This window comes from Cetorhinus maximus, chromosome 2 (genome assembly GCF_964194155.1).
Source record: "Cetorhinus maximus chromosome 2, sCetMax3.hap1.1, whole genome shotgun sequence".
Taxonomy (NCBI): domain Eukaryota; kingdom Metazoa; phylum Chordata; class Chondrichthyes; order Lamniformes; family Cetorhinidae; genus Cetorhinus; species Cetorhinus maximus.
The window spans coordinates 227,421,222-227,444,462 of record NC_135880.1 but is presented as its reverse complement, the minus strand read 5'-3'; the positions used below and the strand labels follow the sequence as shown (position 1 = coordinate 227,444,462).

At 44.8% G+C, this 23,241-nt stretch overlaps 1 protein-coding gene and 1 long non-coding RNA gene across 3 annotated transcripts in view; one reads left to right on the top strand and one right to left on the bottom strand.

Annotated features, from left to right (window-relative positions):
• Positions 1-23,241, bottom strand: part of LOC144671623 (uncharacterized) — a 1,108,978-nt gene that overhangs the window by 336,151 nt on the left and 749,586 nt on the right. The gene's annotated exons all lie outside the window — the stretch shown is intronic.
• The window catches only part of LOC144691083 (cilia- and flagella-associated protein HOATZ-like), an 84,219-nt gene that overhangs the window by 34,615 nt on the left and 26,363 nt on the right, over positions 1-23,241 (top strand). For both annotated transcript variants that reach the window (XM_078559152.1, XM_078559144.1), the window contains exon 4: positions 17,289-17,348. In XM_078559152.1, the coding sequence (XP_078415278.1) occupies positions 17,289-17,348 (60 nt within the window). The remainder of the gene's footprint in view (positions 1-17,288; positions 17,349-23,241) is intronic.

The following is a 23,241-nucleotide window of genomic DNA, read 5'->3' as shown; positions in this document are numbered from 1 at the left end:
GGTAGCCATGAGCAAGAATTCATAGGGTGTATTTGGGACAGCTTCCTACAACAATATGTTGTGGATCCAACCAGGACCCAGGCTATTTTGGATCTGGCAATGTGTAATGAGGCAGATTTAATAAATGATCTCAGAGTAAAAGATCACCTACGCAACAGTGACCATAACATGGTAGAATTTAGCATTCAGTTTGAGAGTGAGAAACTTGGATCAGAAACAACTGTGCTAAACTTAAATAAGGGTAATTACAAAGGAATGAGGGCAGAGTTGGCTGGAGTGGACTGGGAAAGGAGTTTAGCAGAAAAGACGGTTGATGAACAATGGCAGACATGCAAGAATAGTTCATGACTCACAACAAAGATAATGTCAGTGAGGAAGGAGGATTCTAGGAAGGGGATAAACCAACCATGGTTAACCAAGGAAGTTAAGGATAGTATCAATTTGAAAGAAAAAACACACAATGTGGCAAAGATTAGTGATAAGACAGAGGATTGGGAAAGTTTTAAAAACCAACAAAAGATGACAAAAAATAACAGAGGGAGAAAATAAACTTTGAGGGTAAACTAGCAATATAAAAATGAACAGTAAGAATTTCTTTAAATATATAAAAAGGAAGAAAGTAGCCAAAGTGAACATAGGCCCCTTAGAGAATGAGGCTGGGGAAATAATAATGGGGAACCAGGAAATGGCAGTGGAGTTGAATAAATACTTTGCATCAGTCTTCATGGTAGAAGACACTAATAGCATTCCAAAAATACTAAATAATCAAGGGGCAAAAAGGGGGACGGGGGTTGGGGAGTGCGAGAGGAAATAAAAACTTTTTCTCTCGTGTGAATAATTGTACTAGGGAAACTAATGGGGCTAAAGGCCAATAAGCCCTCTGTACCTGATGGGCTGCATCCTAGGATATTAAAGGAAGTAGCTACAGAGATAGTGGATGCACTGGTAGTAATCTTCCAAGAATCCCTAGATTCTGGAAAAGTCCCAGAGGATTGGAAAAATTGCCAATGTAACACCCTTATTCAAAAAGGGAGGGAGACAAGAAACAGGTAACTATAGGTCAGTTAGCTTAACATCCGTCATTGGGAAAATGTTAGAGTCTAATTTAAAGAATGTAATAGCAGAGCATTTAGAAATATATAATATATTCAAGCAGCGTCAGCATGACTTCATGAAGGGAAAATCATGCCTGACAAATTTATTAGAATTCTTTGAGGAGATAACAAACAGAATACATAAAGAAGAACCAGTAGTTGTAATATATTTGCATTTCCAAAAGGCATTCGATAAGGTACCGCTCATAGGGCCACTTAAGATAAGAGCCCATGGTATTGGGGGTAGTATATTATCATGGATAGAAGATTGGCTAACTAATAGAAGACAGAGTTGGGATAAGAGGGATATTTTCAGGAAGGCAACCTGTTACTAGTGGAGTGCCATAGGGATAAGTGCTGGGGCCACATTTCTTTATAATATATATTAATGACTTGGATATGGGAAAATGTGAAGTTATGCACTTTGGCAGGAAGAATAGAGGAGCTGAATATTATTTAAATAGAGAAAGACTGCAGAAAGCTGCAGCACAGAGGGATTTGGGGGTCCTCGTGCATGAATCCCAAAAAGCTAGCATACAAGTTCAGCAGGTAATAGGGATGGCAGTTAGAATGTTGGCCTTTATTTCAAAGGGAATGGAGTATAAAAATAGCGAAGTCTTGCTAAAACTATACAAGGCACTAGTTAGACCACACCTAGAATGCAGTTTTGGTCCCCTTATCCAAGGAAAGATATACTGGCATTGGAGGCAGTCCAGAGAAAGTTCACTAGGTTGATCCCGGGTATGGAGGGATTTTATTATGAGAGAGGTTGAGTAGTTTGGCCTGTACTCATTGGAGTTTAGAAGAATGAGAGGCGATCTTATTGAAACACATAAGATTCTTAGGGGGCTTGACAGGGTAGATGCTGAGAGGTCGTTTTCCCTTGTGGGAGAGCCTAGGACCAGAGGGCATAATCTCAGATAAGGGGTCACCCATATAAGAGAGATGAGGAGGAATTTGTGTTCTCAGAGGTTGGTCAATCTGTGCAATCTTTACCGCAGAGGGCTGTAGTATATTCAAGGCTGAGATAGACAGATTTTTAAATCAGTAAGGGAATCAGGGGTTTTGGGGAAAAGGCAAAAAAGATGCATTGCAGGAATTCACCAAGGCTTGTTAGACAGCACCTTCCAAACCCATGACCACTACCACCTAGGAGAACAGGGGCAGCAGATAGATGGGAACATCACCACCTGCAACTTTCCTTCCAAGTCACTCACCATCCTGACTTGGAAATATATCGCCATTCCTTCATTGTTGCTGGGTCAAAATCCTGGAACTCCCTCCCTAACAGCACTGTGGGTGTACCTAAACCTGCAGCGGTTCAAGAAGGCAGCTTACCACCATCTTCTCAAGGACAAGTAGAGATGGGCAATAAATGCTGGCCCAGCCAGTGAAGCCCACATCCCATGAATGAATGAAGAAAAATTCAGGGCACACAGTATTTTGAAAGACAGACAGAATGGCAAATAAGGTGGGGTAGCCCTGATAGTAAAGGATGACATAAGGTCATTAGTGAGAAAGGATCTGGCCTCAGAAGATCATGAAGTAGAAGCATTATGGGTGGAAATTAGGGATAGCAAGAGTCAGAAAACACTGGTGCGAGTAGTTTATAAACCCCCTAACAGTAGTTATATTGTTAGGCAGAGCATTAAAGAAGAAATTATTGGAGCTTGTAACAAAGGCAATGTAATAATTGTGATCTTCATATAGACTGGGACAATCGAATTGACAAGAATGGTCTAGAATATGAGTTTGTAGAATGTTTTTGTGACAGTTTCTTGGAGCAATATGTTGTGGAACTATCTAGGCATAAAGGAAAACAAAAACAGAATTACCTGGAAAAACTCAGCAGGTCTGGCAGCATCGGCGGAGAAGAAAAGAGCTGACGTTTCGAGTCCTCATGACCCTTCAACAGAACTGTTCTGTTGCTGCCAGACCTGCTGAGTTTTTCCAGGTAATTCTGTTTTTGTTTTGGATTTCCAGCATCCGCAGTAGTTTTTTGTTTTTATCTCTGGGCATAAAGCAATCTTAGATCTAGTATTAAACAGGGTTATTTAGTAATGTTGTAGTGAAAGATCTTCCGGGAAATATTGATCTTAGTACCATTGAATTCCATGTTAAGTTTGAAAGGGACAAATCGCAATCACAAACAATCTTAAACTTAAACAAGGCCAATTACATAGGTATGAGGAGAGGACTGACTAAAATTAATTGGGTAAATAGGCTAAAAGGTATGGAGGTAAATGAGCAGTGGGAAACATTTGAAGAAACAATTCAAAATCTTCAACAAAAATACATTCTATTGAAAAACAAAGCCTCAATGAGAAATACCCACCCGTGGCTCACTCAGAAAGTTAAGGATAGTATTAGATTAAAAGAGGCGTACAATGTTGCAAAAAATAGTAGCAAGTCTGAAAATTAGGAGAGTTTTGGAAAACAGCAAAGGGCCAGTAAAAAGTTGATAAAGGAAAAAATAGAGTATGAAAGTAATCTAGCCAGGAATATAAAAATAGATTGTAAGAGCTTTTATTAGCATGTAAAACAGAAGAGAGTAGCTAAAATAAATGTCGGCCCCTTAGAAGCAGAGACAGGAGAAGTTATCATGGGGAACGAGGAAATGGCAGAGGCATTGAATAACTATTATGCGTCTGTCTTCAAAGTAGAAGACACAAGTTTCATACCAGAAATAGATGGTAACCTAGGGGCTAAAAAGAGAGAGGAAATTAATGTCAGCAAAGGTATTGACAAATCTTGCAGCGCTAAAATCCAAGAAATCCCTGGGACCTGATGGCCTAACCTTAGGGTTCTAAACGAGATAGCTGCCAAGATAGTGGATGTGCTGGTTATGATTTTCCAAAATTCCATAAATTCTGGAATGGTCCCATTAGATTAGAAGTTGGCATATGTTACACCGCTTTTCAAAAAGGAGAGAGAAAACCGTGAACTTCAGGCTGGTTACCCTAACATCAGTTGTTGGGAAAGTGTTGAAATCTATTATGGAATTCTTAACAATACACTTAGAAAAGCATAGTGTGTTTAGAACAAGTCAACATGGTTTTACTAAAGAGAAATCCTATTTGACAAATTTATTAGCTTTGTTTGAGGATGCAACTAGTCGGTTAGATAAAGGGGAACCAGTAAATGTCATTTACCTGGATTTCCAAAAGGCATTCAATAAGGTGCCATACAAAAGGTTAATAGACAAGATTTGGGGGTAGTATTTTAGCACGGATAGAGGATTGGTTAATCGATAGAAAGCAGAGAGTGGGTATAAACGGAGCTTTTTTTAAGTTAGCAGGCCGTGAATAGTGGAGTGCCACAAGGATCAGTGATGGGGCCTCAGCTATCTACAATCTATATTAATGACTTAGATGAAGAGATAGAGTAATGTACCTAAGTTTGCTGATGATACAAAGCCAGGTGGAAAAATAAGCTGTGGGAAGGATAGAGAGAGGCTGCAAAGAGATATAGACAGGTTAAGTGAGTGGGCAACAAAATAGCAGATGGGGTTTAATGGAAGGAAGTGTGAAGTTATTCATTTTTGTCGTAAGGTATTAATATTCAAAGAGACTTGGGCGTGCTTGTACAAGGAATGCAAGAAGTTAGCATATAGGTGCAGCAAGCAATTAAGGTGGCAAATGGCATGTTGGCCTTTATTTCAAGGGGACTAGAGTACAAGAATAAAGAAGTGTTGCTACAGTTGTACAGGGTTTTGGCGAGACCACATCTGGAATACTGCATGCAGTTTTGGTCTCCACATTTAAGAAAGGATATAATTGCGTTGAAGGTGGTATAGCGATAGTTCACCAGATTGCTCCCTGGGATAAAGGGGTTGTCCTACGATGAAAGGCTAAGTAAATTGGGCCTATATTCTCTGGAATTTAGAAGAATAAGAGGCGATCTTCTTTGAAACATACAAAATTCTGAGGGGTTTTGATAGGGTGAACGCTGAGAGATTGTTTCCCCTGGTCGGGAATCTAAAACACGAGGTCACAGACTCAGGATAAGGGGCTAATCATTTAGGACTGAGATGAGGAAAAATTTCTTCACTCAAAGGGTTGTGAATCTTTGGCATTCCCTACCCCAGTGGGTTGTGGATGCTCCATCGCTGAATACATTCATGATTGGGATAAACAGATTTTTGGTGTCTCAGAGAATTAAGGGATATGGGGAGCAGGCGGGAAAAAGGAATTGAAGCCCAAGATCAGCCATAATTGTACTGAATGGCAGAGCAGGCTCAAAGGGCCAAACGGTCTACTCCTATTTCTTGGGTTCTTGTACCTCAGCTGAAACAAGTCAAAAGCTTGGACTGGTAACCCTCCATATACCAGAAGAGATTTAGTGTTTTGCGTTGCACCAAGCCATTGGCTGCTGAACAGACCCTGACAAATTACAAAGATGATTTCACAAGTCTTGGATGACTTACAAGTAAATAATGGACTGTAACTTCCGAACTCCCCAATGTTAGATTTGGGGAGCACCCCAAAGATGCACTGGGGAACCTTCTCGGAATTTCAAAGGTCAGGGTTTGCACAATTGCCCAGAAGTGCAAGCTTCCTCTGGGCAATTGCCCTGCTCTGGGAACCATCCGAAAATGCGATTTAAATTGCAAACTTCAGATGATTCAGGCTGTGTTACACAAATAGCTACTCAGAAAAAGAAGAATTAAAACCCTTTCTAATTTCCAGACAGACTGTCCCCCCACACAACCGAACACCAGGGGACACCCCCCACAGGCCTGACCACCCCCCCCTCCCACCAGGGGTCTTTTTCCATCTTCCCGACTACCCCCACACATGGCAACCCTCACTACACCCGACTCCACATGGGATTCTCTCCGACCCAACCCGACTCCACTACCCCCCCACTGACCTCACTCCCGACCCTACAATACCAACCCGCCACCCCCTCCCCCCACCACACCCTCAACCTGACCACACCATCCTGATCCCATCGGACACCCATCTCCCCTACCCCCCTCCTACCCGACCTGACCGGCCCTGACCTCCTCCCGATCCGTCCGGATCTATATCTGACGTCCACCACCCACCAACCCCCCCCGCCACCAATGTCCGACTCCCACCTTCCCCTACCCTTTCAATGTTTGACACCCCCCGCCATCCGCGCCCCTCACCCACTCTAATGTGCAACCCCCCCACCTGATGTCCAAGCACTCCCACTCCCCCCAATGTCTCATCCCTCCCAGCCCCCCATCCAACCTCTGATTCCCTCACGCCCCACAAATCCTATCCATTTACCTTAGGCACTTACTTTCAGCAGCTAGTGCTGTAAAAAAGGGGCATGTACTTCTTCAATCTGACTCTGCTGGACTACGAGGCTGGGCTTGGGAGACAGCTGCGCTGCCTGGATCTCGCTGGCCAAGACAGGCACGGAAGAAATTTTGCATAAGCAATTGGGCATAGAGTTGCAATCCGACGCTGATTGCCACTCCAAGGAAGTTATGACCCATTCTCTTGAGGGAGATTAGAGTGTGAGACCAACAGAACATCTTCCAGTTGTGTTTCTATGTCTTTACACAAGCTCACCAATCTCGCACAGAGGACTGGTAAACCAAACATAGGTTCAGTTTTTTTGAACATATATTACAGGTGGCTCAAAGCACAGTTCCACTTTGAGGATTCAGCAACCATTACTCACAGGGACAGCACAGTTGCAATTCCTACACACAGTACCAGCTGCTGGTCACATGCATGCTGCCTTACAACCTGGTTACTTGCTCATTTGAATATTACCTTAAAGTGATATCTCAATACGTCTGATGAGAATTCCAGCTACCCTCAAGTCCAGCCTGAAAGACAAGATAGAGGATCTTGAAAAGATTGGAGTAATCAAGAAAGTGATAAGTCCTACAGCCTGGATTAGCAGCATGGTAGCAGTGAAACAAGGTGGAAAACAGAGTATGCATAAATCCAAAGGACCTCATTAAAGCTTTGAAGAGATCTCACTACCCCATGCCAACCATTGGAGAAATCTTGCTGCAACTTGCCAAGGCAAAGGTCTTTTTTTAAACCACCCTAGATGCGGAGGATGAATACTGGCAAGTGAAATTGGTTGAAAGCAGAGTTTTCTAACTATGTTCGGGATACCATTTCAACAAGTTGCAACTCCCCACAGGACGTAGTGATGAAACCATCAAGGATACACCTGTTGCTATAGAAAAGCACTGGGCCTACAGAGATGAAGTGATTGCCCAAGATGATATCTTGTACAAAGGAACTAGAGTCATTATCCTTAAAGAGATGAGGGAAGCTGAAGCACATCAATACAAGCCATCAGGAATTGAATCTATTCTGAGGAAGGCAAGAGAAGTGCTCTACTGGCCAAATCTGAACAATGAGATAAAGGACCACATCAGCCAGTGCAGTGCTTGTAAGGAGCATCAAGCTACACAAGCTAGTTGCTTAAAGAGCCTATGACTCATGGCATCCCAGGAAAGACAAAAAAAACCCAAAGCTTTTTGTCCATGCTCGGTGACTTTCTTTAAAGACCAATGATGTGGGTAACTTGTAATTGCAAATGATAGAGAAAACAAACTGCATGCACTTTTTATGAAAGGGGGTATGTTTGTAGAAATTCCTTTTGAGTACTGTGGCTTGCCATAGTATCGTGACCTCTGAAGCTTACTTTAGTAAAACAAAGGATTGAGGCAGAAGCCATTATGGGGGTAGGTGGCAGCAAAGTGGTAACAGTACTATTTATCTAGAGTCCCAGGCTAATGCTGTGGGGATAAGGGTTCAAATCCCACCTTGGCAGCTGGTGGGATTTGAATTCAACTATTAAATCTGGAATATAAAGCTAGTCTCAGTAATGGTGACCATGAAACTATCAATTGTCGTAAAAAACCCATCTGGTTCACTATGTCCTTTGGGGAAGAAAATCTGCCATCCTTACCTGGCGACTCCAGACCCGCAGCAATGTGGCTGACTCTTAACTGTCTTCTGAAATTGCCTAGTTCAAGGGCAATTAGGAATGGACAACAAATGCTGGCCTTGCCAGCAACGTCCATATCCCACATGGAGCAGTCAGGAGACTTCATTAATCATGGAGGTATGAGAGCCAGTCTGGGTTCACCCAACAGCCAGGCACACACTTCCTTCAGGAACTCCCTCCCTAACAGCACTGTGGGTGTACCTACACCACATGGACTGCAGTGGTCCACCACCACCTTCTCAAGGGCCATTAAGGATAGGCAATAAATGCTGGCCTAACCAACCTAACCTTTCACATCCTGTGAAAGAATAAAAAATAATTTGAGGCATGCACAGTTTTGGGTGGAGGCACTACATTCAGATTAGTAAATTTCAAAAACTTACCTTTTTGGTAGCAAGTAGTCCCTGGGAGACAAGAGGCCTCAAACAAGCATTTTGACACACAAAAGATCTGTGCCTGTTTCCGGCATTGGTAACTATGGTTATTTTCCTTTTCCTAGTATGATGGATGGTGCACTTCCTGCCTATCACGTTGTGGGGATTCAGTTGGCCAGTTAGTGCGTGGCTGAGTTTTCAGGCTATTCTCCTTCTAGTAGAAGCTGCTGGATAGTGTCCAGTAGTGAACTATGGCTGGTTTACATTCCCCTCCTTCCCTTCTCAGGGATGATGAGGACAACAGCAGCACCTCAACTGCAGCCCCACATGAGATCACCTGATTCAAATTAGAAACATCCGTTACACATTCACTGGGGAATTGATTTAATGATGCAGAATTCTATCAGTTAACTAGTGTTATAATCCCAGCTGATGTTACTACTGGACAAGTAAGGTCCCAGGGTGGAACCCGGCTTGATAGATCCTAACTTTTATTTTTTGTTTAGAAACGTGAAGGGTTTACCCACAACTATACCTTTACAGATGTATACGGATTTGTAAGGATAACAAGTTATAAAAGCTATCTTATACTCTTATGTTCACAGTAAGTACACAGCACATGTAAACCAATAGGCGACCTGTAATCAGGCACAGCACACTCTGAAACCAAGCAACAGATGCCACTCCAAACAGATGCTTGGATCCCTCATCAACTCTCCCCAGACACTTGTCACACCAAGAGCCAACCGGTTTCACTGAACTTTGTCTTTCATATGAGGCTTTCCAATCTCCACCGCTTTTGAAGTTTCTCCCAAACGACACTTTCTCTCGGACGCCTTCCACAAGGGTCTACCTCCAGGGTTTTGAACTCTCCTTCTGCTGTTCCTCTCCCCTGGATCGCTATGTGCATTAAAGCTTCACCTTCCATGCATTCTCAGATACTCAGCCATGTCAACAGAGCACCGCTGCTTTACATGCCCATAGTAAAGAGATACAGACCTTCAGCTGTCTCCTTGGATCTTCTGGCTTCTCACAAGCCTATTTTGCTTTAATTCTGCTTTCTGCAGCTTTCTTCTCTTTAATTTGGAGCCTTTCCCTCTGCTCCTTGCTTTCACTTCCACTGAATAGGATCTAGTTCCAGATTCCTGCCCTTGTCCTTTGAGTTAACTTAAAAGGGCTTCTTAGGACCTTTCTCTTTTTCCTTTATGACCTGCTCCCTGCAGTTCCCTCTCTAAATAGACTGCTGACAACTTGGTATCTCCCCTGAGATCCAAAACTCACTCCACATTCACTGTTACTTTAACTTTAGAGCAACTCACCTAAGATTCTTCGACTTATTTTTCTCAGCAATCTACCAGAATGTCCAGCTAGAGAGAGACTTAAACTGCATTCTTCACTTTAGAGCATAATTACCAACTGAACTCAAACTACTTTCTGTTTCTCTGTGTCTGTGGGCCCCCTGTTGCTAGGTAAAAGCATAGTTTTTCTACTTCAAGAGTCATAAAACTTCATTAGAATTCAGGTATACACACAAACCCCCCCAGAGTTGCAGGCTTCAGTTTAAAGTGAAACTAAACTCAGGTTCCCTTAACACACAAATATAGAAATATAAATTAAACTTAAAACTACAACTTATTCCTAACACACACAAATATACATATAACTTACTTAAATGATGTCTAGTTCCTAACACTAGCTGCCTCACTAGTTTGTGGGCTACTAACTAGCTTGGTAATTCACTGATTAACCATTAAGTTTCTTTGGCCAGTGGCCTTCGAGCACAAAAATATGTCCACTCGTTTGTGGAATGTATCTAAATGTGTTCAGACAGCATGTGCAAGGGTGAAGGGTGTGCTGTACTATCTGGGATGACAATAGGCTAAGCTGTGAGTCTGTCTGTGACCTGGCAATGGTCCCTCCAACTAGGTTATTACACTGTTGCTCAACTTACTAGTGATTGAGAACAGAACATAAAACTCTGCTCAGGAATTGAAACAGTCTGTGTAAATGCTCTGCAGCATTGACAAATGCCTGAGATATGTGAGGTTTGCAGATAGCTGCAGTTTTAAGGATTTATGGTGCCAGGATAGGATGCAGTTCCTAGAACATGCTCAGCGATTATTAGCAGTAAGAGATTCAAGGGTCAGTCTCACTCAGAGACTCTTTAACTAATTAGCCTTTGTAGCCTTTCTGAGCCTGTGATTGAAGAATAGTGATTGAATGCTGGGCTTAACCCTTTTGTGGCCAGGTTAGAGCTTCTCACGATACTCTGTGCAATACAGGTCACCACACCTATTAGCCTCTTCAAGATGGTTCACTAATGTCCTTTAGGGAAGGAAATCTGCCGTCCTCACCTGGTCTGGCCTACACGTGACTCCAGATCCGCAGTAATGTGGTTGACTCTTAAATGCCCTCTGAATTGGCCTAGCAAGCCCCTCAGTTGTATCAAACTGCTACAAAGTCACAAAAAAGGAATGAAACCGGATGGACCACCCAGCATCGACCTAGGCACCGCAGACGACAATGACAAACCCAGCCTGTCGACCTTGCAAAGTCCTTTTTATTAACATCTGGGGGCTTGTGCCAAAGTTGGGAGAGCTGTCTCACTAGTCAAGCAATAGCCTGACATAGTCATCCTCACGGAATCATACCTTACAGATCATTCCCCAGACACCATCATCAACATCCCTGGGTATGTCCTGTCCAACCAGCAGAAGAGACCCAACAGAAGTGGCGGCACAGTGGTATACAGTCGGGAGGGAGTTGCCCTGGGAGTCCTCAACATCGACTCCGGCCCCCATAAATTCTCATGGCATCAGGCCAAATACAGGCAAGGAAACCTGCTGATTACCACGTACCGCCCTCCCTCAGCTGATGAATCAGTGCCCCTCCATGCTGAACACCACTTGGAGGAAGCACTGAGGGTGGCAAGGGCGCCCTGGGTGGGGAACTTCAATGCCCATCACCAAGAGTAGCTCAGTAGCACCACCACAGACCAAGCCCGGCCAAGTCCTAAAGGACATAGCTGCTAGACTGGATCTGCGGCAGGTGGTGAGGGAACCAACGAGGGAAAAACATAGTTGACCTCATCCTCTCTAACCTGCCTGCCGTAGATGCATCTGTCCATGACAGAATCAGTAGGAGTGTCCACCGTACAGTCGTTGTGGAGACGAAGTCCCGTCTTCACACTGGGGATACCTTCCATCATGTTGTGTGGCACTACCACTGTGCTAAATGGGATAGATTTTGAATAGATCTAGCAACCCAAGACTGAGCAACCATGAGGCACTGTGGGCCATCAGCAGCAGCAGAATTGTGCTCAACCACAATCTGTAATCTCATGGCCCGGCATATCCCCCACTCTACCATTACCACCAAGCCAGGTAATCAACCCTGGTTTAATGAAGAGTGCAGGAGAGCATGCAAGAAGCAGCACCAGACATACATAAAAATTAGATATCAACCTGGTGAAGCTACAACACAGGACTACTTGCGTGCCAAACAGCATAAGCAGCAAGTGATAGACAGAGCTAAGCAATTCCACAACCATCAGATTAGATCTAAGCTCTGCAGTCCTGCCACATTCAGTCGTGAATAGTGGTGGACAATTAAACAACTCATTGGAGGAGGAGGTCCACAAATATCCCCATCCTCAATGATGGAGGAGCCCAGCACATCAGTGCAAAAAATAAGGCTGAAGCATTCACAACAATCTTTAGCCAGAAGTACAGAGTAGATGACCCATCTCGGCCTCCTCCAGACATCCCCATCATCACAGATGCCAATCTTCAGCCAATTCAATTCACTCCTCGTGATATCAAGAAACGGCTGAAAGCACTGGATACTGCAAAGGCTATGGGCCCTGACAATATTCTGGCAATAGTAATGAAGACTTGTGCTCCAGAACTTGCTGCATCTCTAGCCAAGCTATTCCAGTACAGCTACAACACAGGCATCTACCCAGCAATATGGAAAATTGCCCAGGTTTGTCCTGTACACAAAAAGCAGGACTAATCTAACCTGGCCAATTACTGCCCCATCAGTCCACCTTTTGATTATCAATAAACTGATGGAAGGGGTCATCAACAGTGCTATCAAGCGGCACTTGATTTGCAATCACTTTCTCACTGACGCGCAGTTTGGGTTCCACCAGGGTCTCTCAGCTTCTGGCCTCATTACAACCTTGGTTCAAACATGGACAAAAGAGCTGAACTCCAGAGATGAGGTGAGAGTGACTGCCTTTGACATCAAGACAGCATTTGGCCAAAGTGTGGCATCAAGGAGCCTAGCAAAACTGGAGTCCATGGGAATCAGGGGGGAAGCTCTCTGCTGTTGGAGTCATACCTAGCACAAAGGAAGATGGTTGTGGTTGTTGGAGGTCAATCACCTCAGTTCCAGGACATCACGACAGCAGTTCCCCAGGGTAGTGTCCTAGGTCCAACCATCTCCAGCTGCTTCATCAATGACCTTCCTTTCATCATAAGATCAGAAGTGGGGATATTCGCTGATGATTGCACAATGTTCAGCACCATTTGCGACTCCTCAGATACTGAAGCAGCCCATGTCCAAATGCAGCAAGACCTGGACAATATCCAGGCTTGGGCTGACAAGTGGCAAGTAAAATCCACACCACACAAGTGCCAGGCAATGACAATCTCCAACAACAGAGAATCGAACCATTGCCCGTTGACATTCAATGGTATTACCGTCATTAAATCCCCCATTATTAACATCCTGGGGGTTGCTATTGACCAGAAATTGAACTAGACTAGCCATAGCTACAAGAGCAGGTCAGAAGCGAGGAATCCTGTGGCAAGCAACTCACCTCCTGACTCCCCAAAGCCTTTCCATCATCTGCAAGGCACAGGTCAGGAGTGTGATGGAATACTCTCCACTTGCCTGGATGAGAACAGCTCCCACAACACTCATGAAGCTTGAAACCATCCAGGACAAAGCAGCCGCTTGATTGGCACTCCTTCCACAAACATTCATTCCTACCAACACCAATGAACAGTGGAAGCAGTGTGTACCATTTACAAGATGCACTGCAGCAACTCACCAAGGCTCCTTTGAAAGCACCTTCCAAACCCACGATCTCTACACCTAGAAGATCAAGGGCAGCAGACACATGGGAACACCACCACCTGCCAGTCCCCCTCCAAGACACATCATCCTCATTTGGAAATATATTGCCATTCCTTCACTGTTGCTGGGTCAAAATCCTGGAACCCCCTCCCTAATAGCACTGTGGGTGTACCTACACCACGTGGACTGCAGTGGTTCAAGAAGGCAGCTTACCAACACCACCTTCTCAAGGGCAATTAGAGAGCGCAATAAATGCTGGCCTAACTAGTGATGCCCACATCCTGTAAATGAATTTTTAAAAATGCAAGGTAACAAAGACTATCTGCTTTCAGGAATGTGATTGTTGAGTGGTGACGACAAAATTTGGGGATTGAGCCAGTAGGAAAAAGATGAAATCAAAATCAAATATGCTGGAAATACAGTGGATCAAATACTAAATTGAGGGTCCATCCAAAATATTCAACTGAATGTTAAAGGTCCCATGCACTATTCAAGAAGGGCAGAGGAGTTCTTCCAGTGTATGTGCCAGTATTTCATCTTTAACCAGCATCACTCTTCACTTGCTTGGATAAGTGTGGCTCCAACAACATGCATGAAGCTCAAAACTGTCCAAGACAAAGCAGCCTGCTTGATTGGTACCTCACCGACCACCTTCAACATTCATTGCCTCTACTACCAACGTACAGTGGCAGCAGTGGGTGCCATTTACAAGAGGTACTGCAGCAACCCACCAATGCTCCTTAGACAGCACATTCCAAACCCCTGATCTCTGTCACCTAGAAAGAGAAGGGCAGCAGGTTCATGGGAACACCACCACCTGCAAGTTCCCCTCCAAGCCACACACCATCCTGACTTGGAAATATATCGCCATTCCTTCACTGTCAGTGGGTCAAAATCCTGGAACTTCCTCCCTAACAGCACTATGGGTGTACCTACACCACATGAACTGCAGTGGCTGAAGAATGCAGCTCACCACCACCACCTCAAGGGCAATTAGGGATGGGCAATAAATGCTGGCACCCACATCCCATGAACAAACGAAAAAAAAATTCACCATGGCCACTGTTTATGGGACCTTGCCATGCTTAAACTGGCTGCCACACGTGTCTGCAAAACAACAATGGCTGCATTTCAAAAGTAATTCATAATTCTGTAAAACCTTTTGGGACATCTTGAGGATGTGAAATTTGTGTTATTTTTCTAAAATGTTGACTCACAGGCACTCCAAATGGCCTTCTCTCATTTTTGTATAAGCTTTGATCCCAAACCCAGAAGAAACAGAAGTGAACATTATCTGCTGGACTGTATAATCCTCCAGTTTCTGAATATAATATGCGACTCCTCTAAGAGGTCTGTTGGAAACTGCACTGCCTGGTGTGACACTGGCCTATACAGACCAGGGAGGTTCTACATTTGGTCCCTAGTCTGTGCTGAGTTGGCCGACCTTTGCAGAAGTAGCTGTGCACATTAAGTAATTAGCTCTGATTCCAGGGTAGGGAGGGGGGAAAAATCAATCAGACTTCTTGCTCCCAATTGGTATTCAGTTACTCCTGCTGTAAAATCCATATTTGTAGTTGTCAGGGAAAGGATAGGACCTGGTTTAGCTGCAATGATCCCTCTCCAACAATCAGATGAGTGGCACCATGAACCTTAAAGGTTTAGACATGGAGAATAGCCACTTGGATGAGTTGGCAAAGAGCTGTGTGAGATTGTGGCACCGAACCCTAACAGGAATACACAATTTCAAGCACTGAGTTGAGAACATTGGAAACATTAAATGTTGCACTATGAATAGAATTAATGGTTACTAAAAGTAAAAACTTTGAGTGCAGTGACTGAGAGGAGTGCAATAGGCTGTTGTCTCCACACAAGGAATATTTTGCAGTTCTGAAATGGAATTCTGCAATCATTACATCAAATATTCATTCATTTATGTTTTATTATGTTGCAGGGTTAGTAAATAATTAGCCCAAAATAAGGAATTTACATCCCTAGTATTCATAAATAACTCAAAGTTTTTGAGTTGAAGCAGTGTTGCTTTGTGTGTTAGCTGCTTTCAGTAGAAAGAAAAATCTGTACAGAAAGTTAGAATTAGGTGAATTTAGACTACAACAAAAACTGTAGGAGAAAGGTGGAAATGATTTACGGTGCATCATTCAAGCAGTTGAATTAAATTCTAGCCTTTAACTCATTTTCAACTGCATATTCTTTTCAATAATGCATATGTTAATAAAGAACAATGGATAAAAGGTTGGCTGAAATGATCTGGATGGAGCACTTTGAAAGGCTATTGTGGTTTCGTCACTGCAAGCTTCACTGTCAAAGAATTTGTAGAAGGAAGTTCTGCTACGTTTAGGATGGGAAATTCTAGGACACTGGAAACATGCTAAATGAACAGAGAAAGCCCTCTGGTTCCATATATTACTGAAATTCTGCAAAGGAACAAAGGGAGTTAATTCTCCAATGGTTCTGTGGGTAAATCCAAAGGATTGATTCCCAGTCTGTTTCCACAGTAGTGGGGCTCATTCAATTGCCTTCCATGGCTGTTGGATGGCTGATGATGGCATTGAGTGATGGTTAAGTAGCCTGATGCCACCCTCTGTCCAGATTTGCCCATGAAGAATGGCTTTGGAGAACCACCAGTGTTCCTACCCTGTTGAAAGTCAGCATTTTGGAGGGGAGGCGATGGTGTAGTGGTATTGTCGCTGGACTAGTGACCCAGAGACCCAGGGTAATGCCCTGGATAAAAGGTTGGCTGAAATGATCTGGATGGAGCACTTTTTGAAAGGCTATTGTGGTTTCGTCACTGCAAGCTTCACTGTCACAGAAATTATAGAAGGAAGTTCCACGGCAGATGGTGGAATTTGAATTCAATAAACAAAATCTGGAATTAAAAGTCTAATGATGACCATGAAACCATATTTGGCTGTTGTAAAAACCCATCTGGTTCACTAATGTCCTTTAGGGAAGGAAATTTGCCGTCCTTACCTGGTCTGGCACATGTGACTCCAGACCCACAGCAATGTGGTTGACTCTTAAGTGCCCTCTGAACAAGGGCAATTAAGGATGGGCAATAAATGTTAGCCCAGCCAGCAACGCCCACATCCCATTAATGAATTTTTAAAAACACTCGAGAGGAGGGGAGGAAAAATTGGAGAAAAAGCAGCTAAAGGATGGTTTGATTGTTTAGCTGGTTGGTGTAATATCTGAGACCCAATAATTAATCCCATGAGGAACTTAAATAAAATATAACCTGTCAGCTTGACTTTGTGTTTGTACTCCTGTGTCACATCAGGTGGCCTTACTCTAGGATTTGTTAAGAGGTGCTATCCTTTGGATCAGCCCTTTAACAAAGGTGCTGTCTCACTGGTCCATTACTTTAAGTGGATGTTATGCATCCTATGCTATTGCCCTAAGAAGAACATGGAATTTTCCTGGTGCCCAATCAAACCTCCCTTTCTTAACCAAAAATAGGTTAACTGGTTGTTCATCTCATTGCATGCGTTGGAATGTTGCTGTTCGCAGAATGTGCTGCTGCATTTGCCTCCATAACAATGCTTAGTGAGATTTGAAAGTTATTGATTGTGGGGAGCTTTTTGCAATGTGCTAAAGTGCTGTATAAGTAAGAAGGATTTATTAATCACATCAGAATGCCCAAAATAAAAGGTGTTTTTATTTACCTAGTAAGGAAGATGAAGGGATTGTCTAAACTGATTTCCTGGAATCGGGGATAAAAAATCGAACAAATAAAAGCAATGACTACAATCATTCCTTCTTTTTGCAGGCAAAGAAACGAGAAGAGATCTTGGAGTTGATCAATAAACAGAGGGAAGAAAGAATACGGGTAAGAGAAATGATTAATTGCAGATGATGCAGCGACTGCTGGGGATATATAGACCAGTCAATATATTAGAACCAGAAACCAGCCTGCAGATTGTACTGGACAAAGCTTCAGATGTAGGCACACACAATATATTGACCAAGTGTCCCACTTTGATCAGGATTGTCATTATTCTATTGGCCATTTTCAATAACAGCTTTGTGACCAGGTTCCAACACATCCATGTAATATGAATAAGTAAACATCATACCAATTAGGAAACTATTCATTCCATCTGGCTCACCCTGTCATTTTGCTTTTCCTACAATTCCCCATTAAGCAAGACTGATCCCTGAAATCCTCCAAAAGATATTCTGATAAATGAATCCTACATGCGGCAATTTATTTTCATGAGGTTCAGAATTTTATGTGGAATTGGCTTGAGTCAAGCAGCTAAGATTATTGTAATGGTACCCGGGGATTACACAGCAACCCATCCCCCATCCATGCCCTGGCATTCCATTCTAAGCCCATTTAGAAACATAGAAACTAGGAGCAGGAGTAGGCCATTCGGCTCTTCGAACCTGCTCTGCCATTCATTATGATCATGGCTGATTATCCAACTCAATAGCCTGCTCCCGCTTTCTCCCCATACCCTTTGATCCTTTTCGCCCCAAAAGCTATATCTAACTCCTTCTTGAAAACACACAATGTTTTGGTCTCAACTACTTTCTGTGGTAACGAATTCCACAGGCTCACCACTCTCTGGGTGAAGAAATTTCTCCTCATCTCAGTCCTAAATGGTTTACTCCATATCCTCAGACTGTGACCCCTGGTTCTGGACTCCCCCACCATCAGGAACATCCTTCCTGCATCTACCCTGTCTAGTCCTGTTAGAATTTTATAGGTTTCTATGAGAACCCCCCTCATTCTTCTGAACTCCAGTGAATATAATCCTAATCGACTCAATCTCTCCTCATATGTCAGTCCTGCCATCCCAGGAATCAGTCGGGTAAACCTTCGCTGCACTCCCTCTATAGCAAGTACATTCTTCCTCAGATAAGGAGACCAAAACTGTGTACACTATTTCAGGTGTGGTCTCACCAAGGCCCTGTACAATTGCAGCAAGACATCCCTGTTCCTGTACTCGAATCCTCTGGCTATGAAGGCCAACACACCATTTGCCTTCTTTACCGCCTGCTGCACCTGCATGCTTACTTTCAGCGACTGGTGTACAAGGACACCCAGGTCTCATTGCACATTCCCCTCTCTCAATTTATAGCCATTCAGATAGTAATCTGCCTTCCTGTTTTTGCTACCAAAATGGATAACCTCACATATATCCACATTATATTGCATCTGCGATGCATTTGCCCACCCACTCAGCTTGTCCAAATCACACTGAAGCATCTCTGCATCCTCCTCACAGCTCACCCTCCCACCCAGCTTTGTGTCATCTGCAAATTTGGAGATATTACATTTAATTCCCTCATCTAAATCATTAATATATATTGTGAATAACTGGGGTCCCAGCACCGATCCCTGCGGTACCCCACTAGTCACTGCCTGCCATTCGGAAAAAGACCCGTTTATTCCTACTCTTTGTTTCCTGTCTGCCAACCAGTTTTCTATCCATCTCAATACACTACCCCCAATCCCATGCGCTTTAATTTTACACGGCAATCTCTTATGTGGGACTGTGTCGAAAGCCTTCTGAAAGTCCAAATAAACCACATCCACTGGCTCCCCCTCATCAACTCTACTAGTTACATCCTCGAAAAATTCCAGTAGATTTGTCAAGCATGATTTCCCCTTCATAAATCCATGCTGACTCTGCCTGATTCTGCCACTGTTTTCCATGTGCTCAGCTATTAAACCTTTTATAATGGACTCTAGAATTTTCCCCACTACTGACGTCAGGCTGACTGGTCTATAATTCCCTGTTTTCTCTCTGCCTCCCTTTTTAAATAATGGGGTTACATTAGCTACCCTCCAATCTGCCGGAACTGTTCCAGAGTCTATAGAATCTCGGAAGATGACCACCAATGCATCCACTATTTCTAGGGCCACTTCCTCAAGTACTCTGGGATGTAGATTATCAGACCCCGGGGATTTATCGGCCTTCAATCCCATCAATTTCCTCAACACCATTTCCCTACTAATACTGATTTCTTTCAGTTCCTCCCTCTCGCTAAACCCTGTGTTCCCCAACATTTCTGGTATGTTATTAGTGTCCTCCTTTGTGAAGACAAAACCAAAGTATGTATTTAGTTGGTCAGCCATTTCCTTGTTCCCCATTATAAATTCCCCTGTTTCTGACTGTAAGGGACCTACATTAGGAAATGAGATGTTGCTGGTGTTGGGATTTAACACTGTTCTCTGCATTTACTTTGCTCTTCATAGAGAACAAGAAAATTGTAATTAGAAAATGGAGAAGTCTGTGGCACAAGTGAAAGGTATATTCAGTAACTCTACCATGTTGCAGCAGTGAAATCAGGAACTCACTGTGTGAGATATCTCTGCTGCAGACCCATACAAGTGGCCTAAAACATGACTCTGCTTGAGAATGTGGGCAGAATCATTCCAGATTTGCACTAAGTGCGGTAGCTGGTGTTTTACCCACTGCTGCGACATTTTACCCGCTGGCTGTGATGGCGGCTTTTCACGCTGAATCGTCCCAAACGCACCGCATTATTTACGCATTCCCAGGAAACACGGCATTTCGATGGCGGGCAGGGTCTCATTCGCCCGCCCGCCATCATCTCGCTTTTTCATCAGGCCGAGTGCCATATTTAATGTGCTACCATGCGCACACATCTCAGTGCTTCCAGCCCATGACTGCTGCAGGGAAGATGTCCAAGGAAGGCAAGAAAATTGCAGCCCCCAGGTTTAGCAAGGCATCACTGGAACACCTTTTGCATGCTGTGGAGGCCCGCCGGAATGTCCTCTACCCTCGTTCTGGCCACAGGATGGGCAGCAGCGTGACCAACTAGGCTTGGTAGGTGGTGGCAGTGGTGGTAAGCGCCAACATCCTTCAAAAGAGGACAGCCAGAGGAAGGATGATCTTCTCCGTTCCGCCAGGGTAAGTCACTCTTCTCATCACACTCAACTCACACACTCACAAACCCATCGCACACCCACAGGGCCCTCACTCACTGCCAGTTCAAAGGACATCACCATTCACTCTCGCACACTCACCGTTATTGTCCTCATCCCGTCCATGGGACCACTCACCACCCATACATGCCAAGCATACTTATCATCTGTCCTGGCAGCCGTGCTGCTTACACTCTCTCCATCTCTATTCATGCAAGACAAGCTGGCACACAACAAGAGGGATAGGTCACAGACTGCTGGAGGAATGCCTGAAATCAAGGCCCTCACTGACTTTGAAAACAGAGCCGTTCAACTGGCCGGTGAGGATCTGGACCGGTCTTGTGCTGACGGTGAGGTCGGCGGTGCTCTACCAAGTGAGGATCCAGCAGTGCAACATCCATCAGACAAACATGCTGTGAGTGATGTGTCCTGTTTCACAGGCCACTGCCATGAATTATTTATCTCCCCTTGCTTCAACAGGCACATCTGGGAAACAACTGACAGAGCCCATAACCCAGAGCCTCCAATCAAGCCCCGAAGAAACCTCTGAAGAGGAATCTGAAGGCACCTTCCTTGAAGTCCCATCACAGTGCTCACAACCTCCAACAGCGCAGAGACACACACCTTGGTGGGACATTGTTTTAGAGTAGCCTCGGGATCACAACCTGGTGAGCACGTCACACAGTCTGATCCACAGCAGGTGGCGGCAGGGACTTCCCAGGTATCTGGCACTCGGAGGACTGCTGGAGGCCAGAACGTTGCTGAGTCCGAGTCAGATGACGAGCCTCTGGACTCGGTCATGTCACAATTGCTGGATCAGCAAAGGCAAGCTCGGGAACATCAGGAAGTGATGTCTGCTGCACTCCTCAGAGGGAAGGCAGTTGGATTCCTCCATCGTGCCTTGCAATCTGAGGTGATAGCGCCTGCATGCCAATGCACCGAGGTCAACACTGGTAGGATGGCAGCTGCCATGAACACCTTGGTCCAGAATATCACTCCTGCACTGCTGTGGGGAGGATAGTGAATCTGTGGAATTCTTTACCGCAGAAGCCTGTAGAGGTTGGGTCGTTAAGTATATTCAAGGCTGAGATAGACAGATTTTTAATCTGTAAGGGAATCAAAGATTATGGGGAAAAGGCAGGAAAGTAGAATTGAAGATTATCAGATCAGCCATAATCTCATTGAATGACGGAGCAGACTCGATGGGCCAAATGGACTACTTCTGCTCCTACGTCTTATGGTCTTATCCCTTTGAAACTCCATCGCTGATGCCATAATTGGCCTGCAACAGAGGGGTCCCCAGCCAGCTCGATCTCACTCCAAATACCCCTTCTCCTCAAGGAGTCAGCCTGGGACCTTCGGGCACCCATAGGGAGGAAGATCAGCAGGTGCACACCCCGGGGCCATCCATCCAGGTGACTCCGAGAGTGTCCGGCCCAACCGAATCCCCTCTTCTTGTGACCTCCACAGCTCCGGCTCCACAGGCCGAGGAGGGTACCAATGCCACACAGCAGGACTCCAAAAGCAGGCCGGGGCCCTCCAATTCTCAGCCCTCCAGAGGATGCCCGCCAAGGTCATCATAGACAAGGTGCTGCATTCAGCAGGCTGCTCCCACTTACGCTGTGGATGTCGGGGGCTAGGAAAGTTAAGAAGAATTAAACTCTTTTGGAGTCCAAATAAACTAAATTAACAAAATGAGGGATAAAATAAACATAACCCCTAAAAAGGGTAACTGCAAAACCAAAGACAACATTTAAAGGAAACTTACAAACATCTAACCAAAATGTGATTAAGAGGGTTGATAAAGCACCCAGCCCCCACGATGCCCACTGGGTATGGAAGACCTCAACGGTGCCAGCAGACACCGCGTGCTCCCTCTCCAGGGACACCCGGCTGCGAACGTAGCCGCGGAAGAGGGGCAAACAGTCGGGTGGGACAACCCCCTCGATCGCCTGCTGCCTGGACCTGTTAATGGCCAACTTGGCCAGGCCCAGGAGCAGGTTCATGAGGAGGTCTTCCTCCCTCCCGGCTCCCCTCCGCACCGGGTGCCCATAAATCAGGAGCATGGGACTGAAGTGCAAAGAAAACATTAATAAAAGGTTCTTTAAATAACTGAAAAGGGAGTGCAGCCTACCACACCCTACATAAACATGGTCCACAGACTCCACAAGACCGCAAAAAGGGCAGGTATCTTGGGAGTCCGTGAACCGACACATCCTATGATTGTAGGGGACTGCTGCATGCAACCCCCTCCACCTCAGGTCCCCGATGGAAAGTGGGAGGACACCTCCGTAGAGCGCCTCCCAACGGGGACCTCCGCCGCTGGATGGCAACAAGGCAGCCAGGGCGTGTCCGGGCGGCAGGCGAGGGCAAGGAAGTGAAGAATTACTTGCACAGCCTGGCATGGGTGTTAATCACTTGTGCATACTGTTCACTATTGTCAATAAACTCCCAAGAATATCTCTCTGCCTATGGCTCCTTGTTCTGATGAGCAGTGCTTGTGTCACTCAGATGTGAAACCTTTCTGCACAAGATAAAGGCAGCTGACTCTGTCTAGGGCCTCTTCCCTGTGCTTTGTGCAGCTTTCAGACCACAGTGATGGTCCAGCCTCACACTCCCTGGAAACATTACTGATGCCTGCACCTTGATGGTGCTGGTCATTGCTGCCAGAATGTCATGGGCAGGCATCACAGAGTTCCCTCATCCTCTCTGTGTGCTCTCAGCACCTTTAAGGTGGGGTTGTCCCCCATCTCTTCAGCATCTGTGACCACTAATGCTGTGCTCCTGAAGGGCTCAGGTGCTGAAGGCAGACAAAGGATCA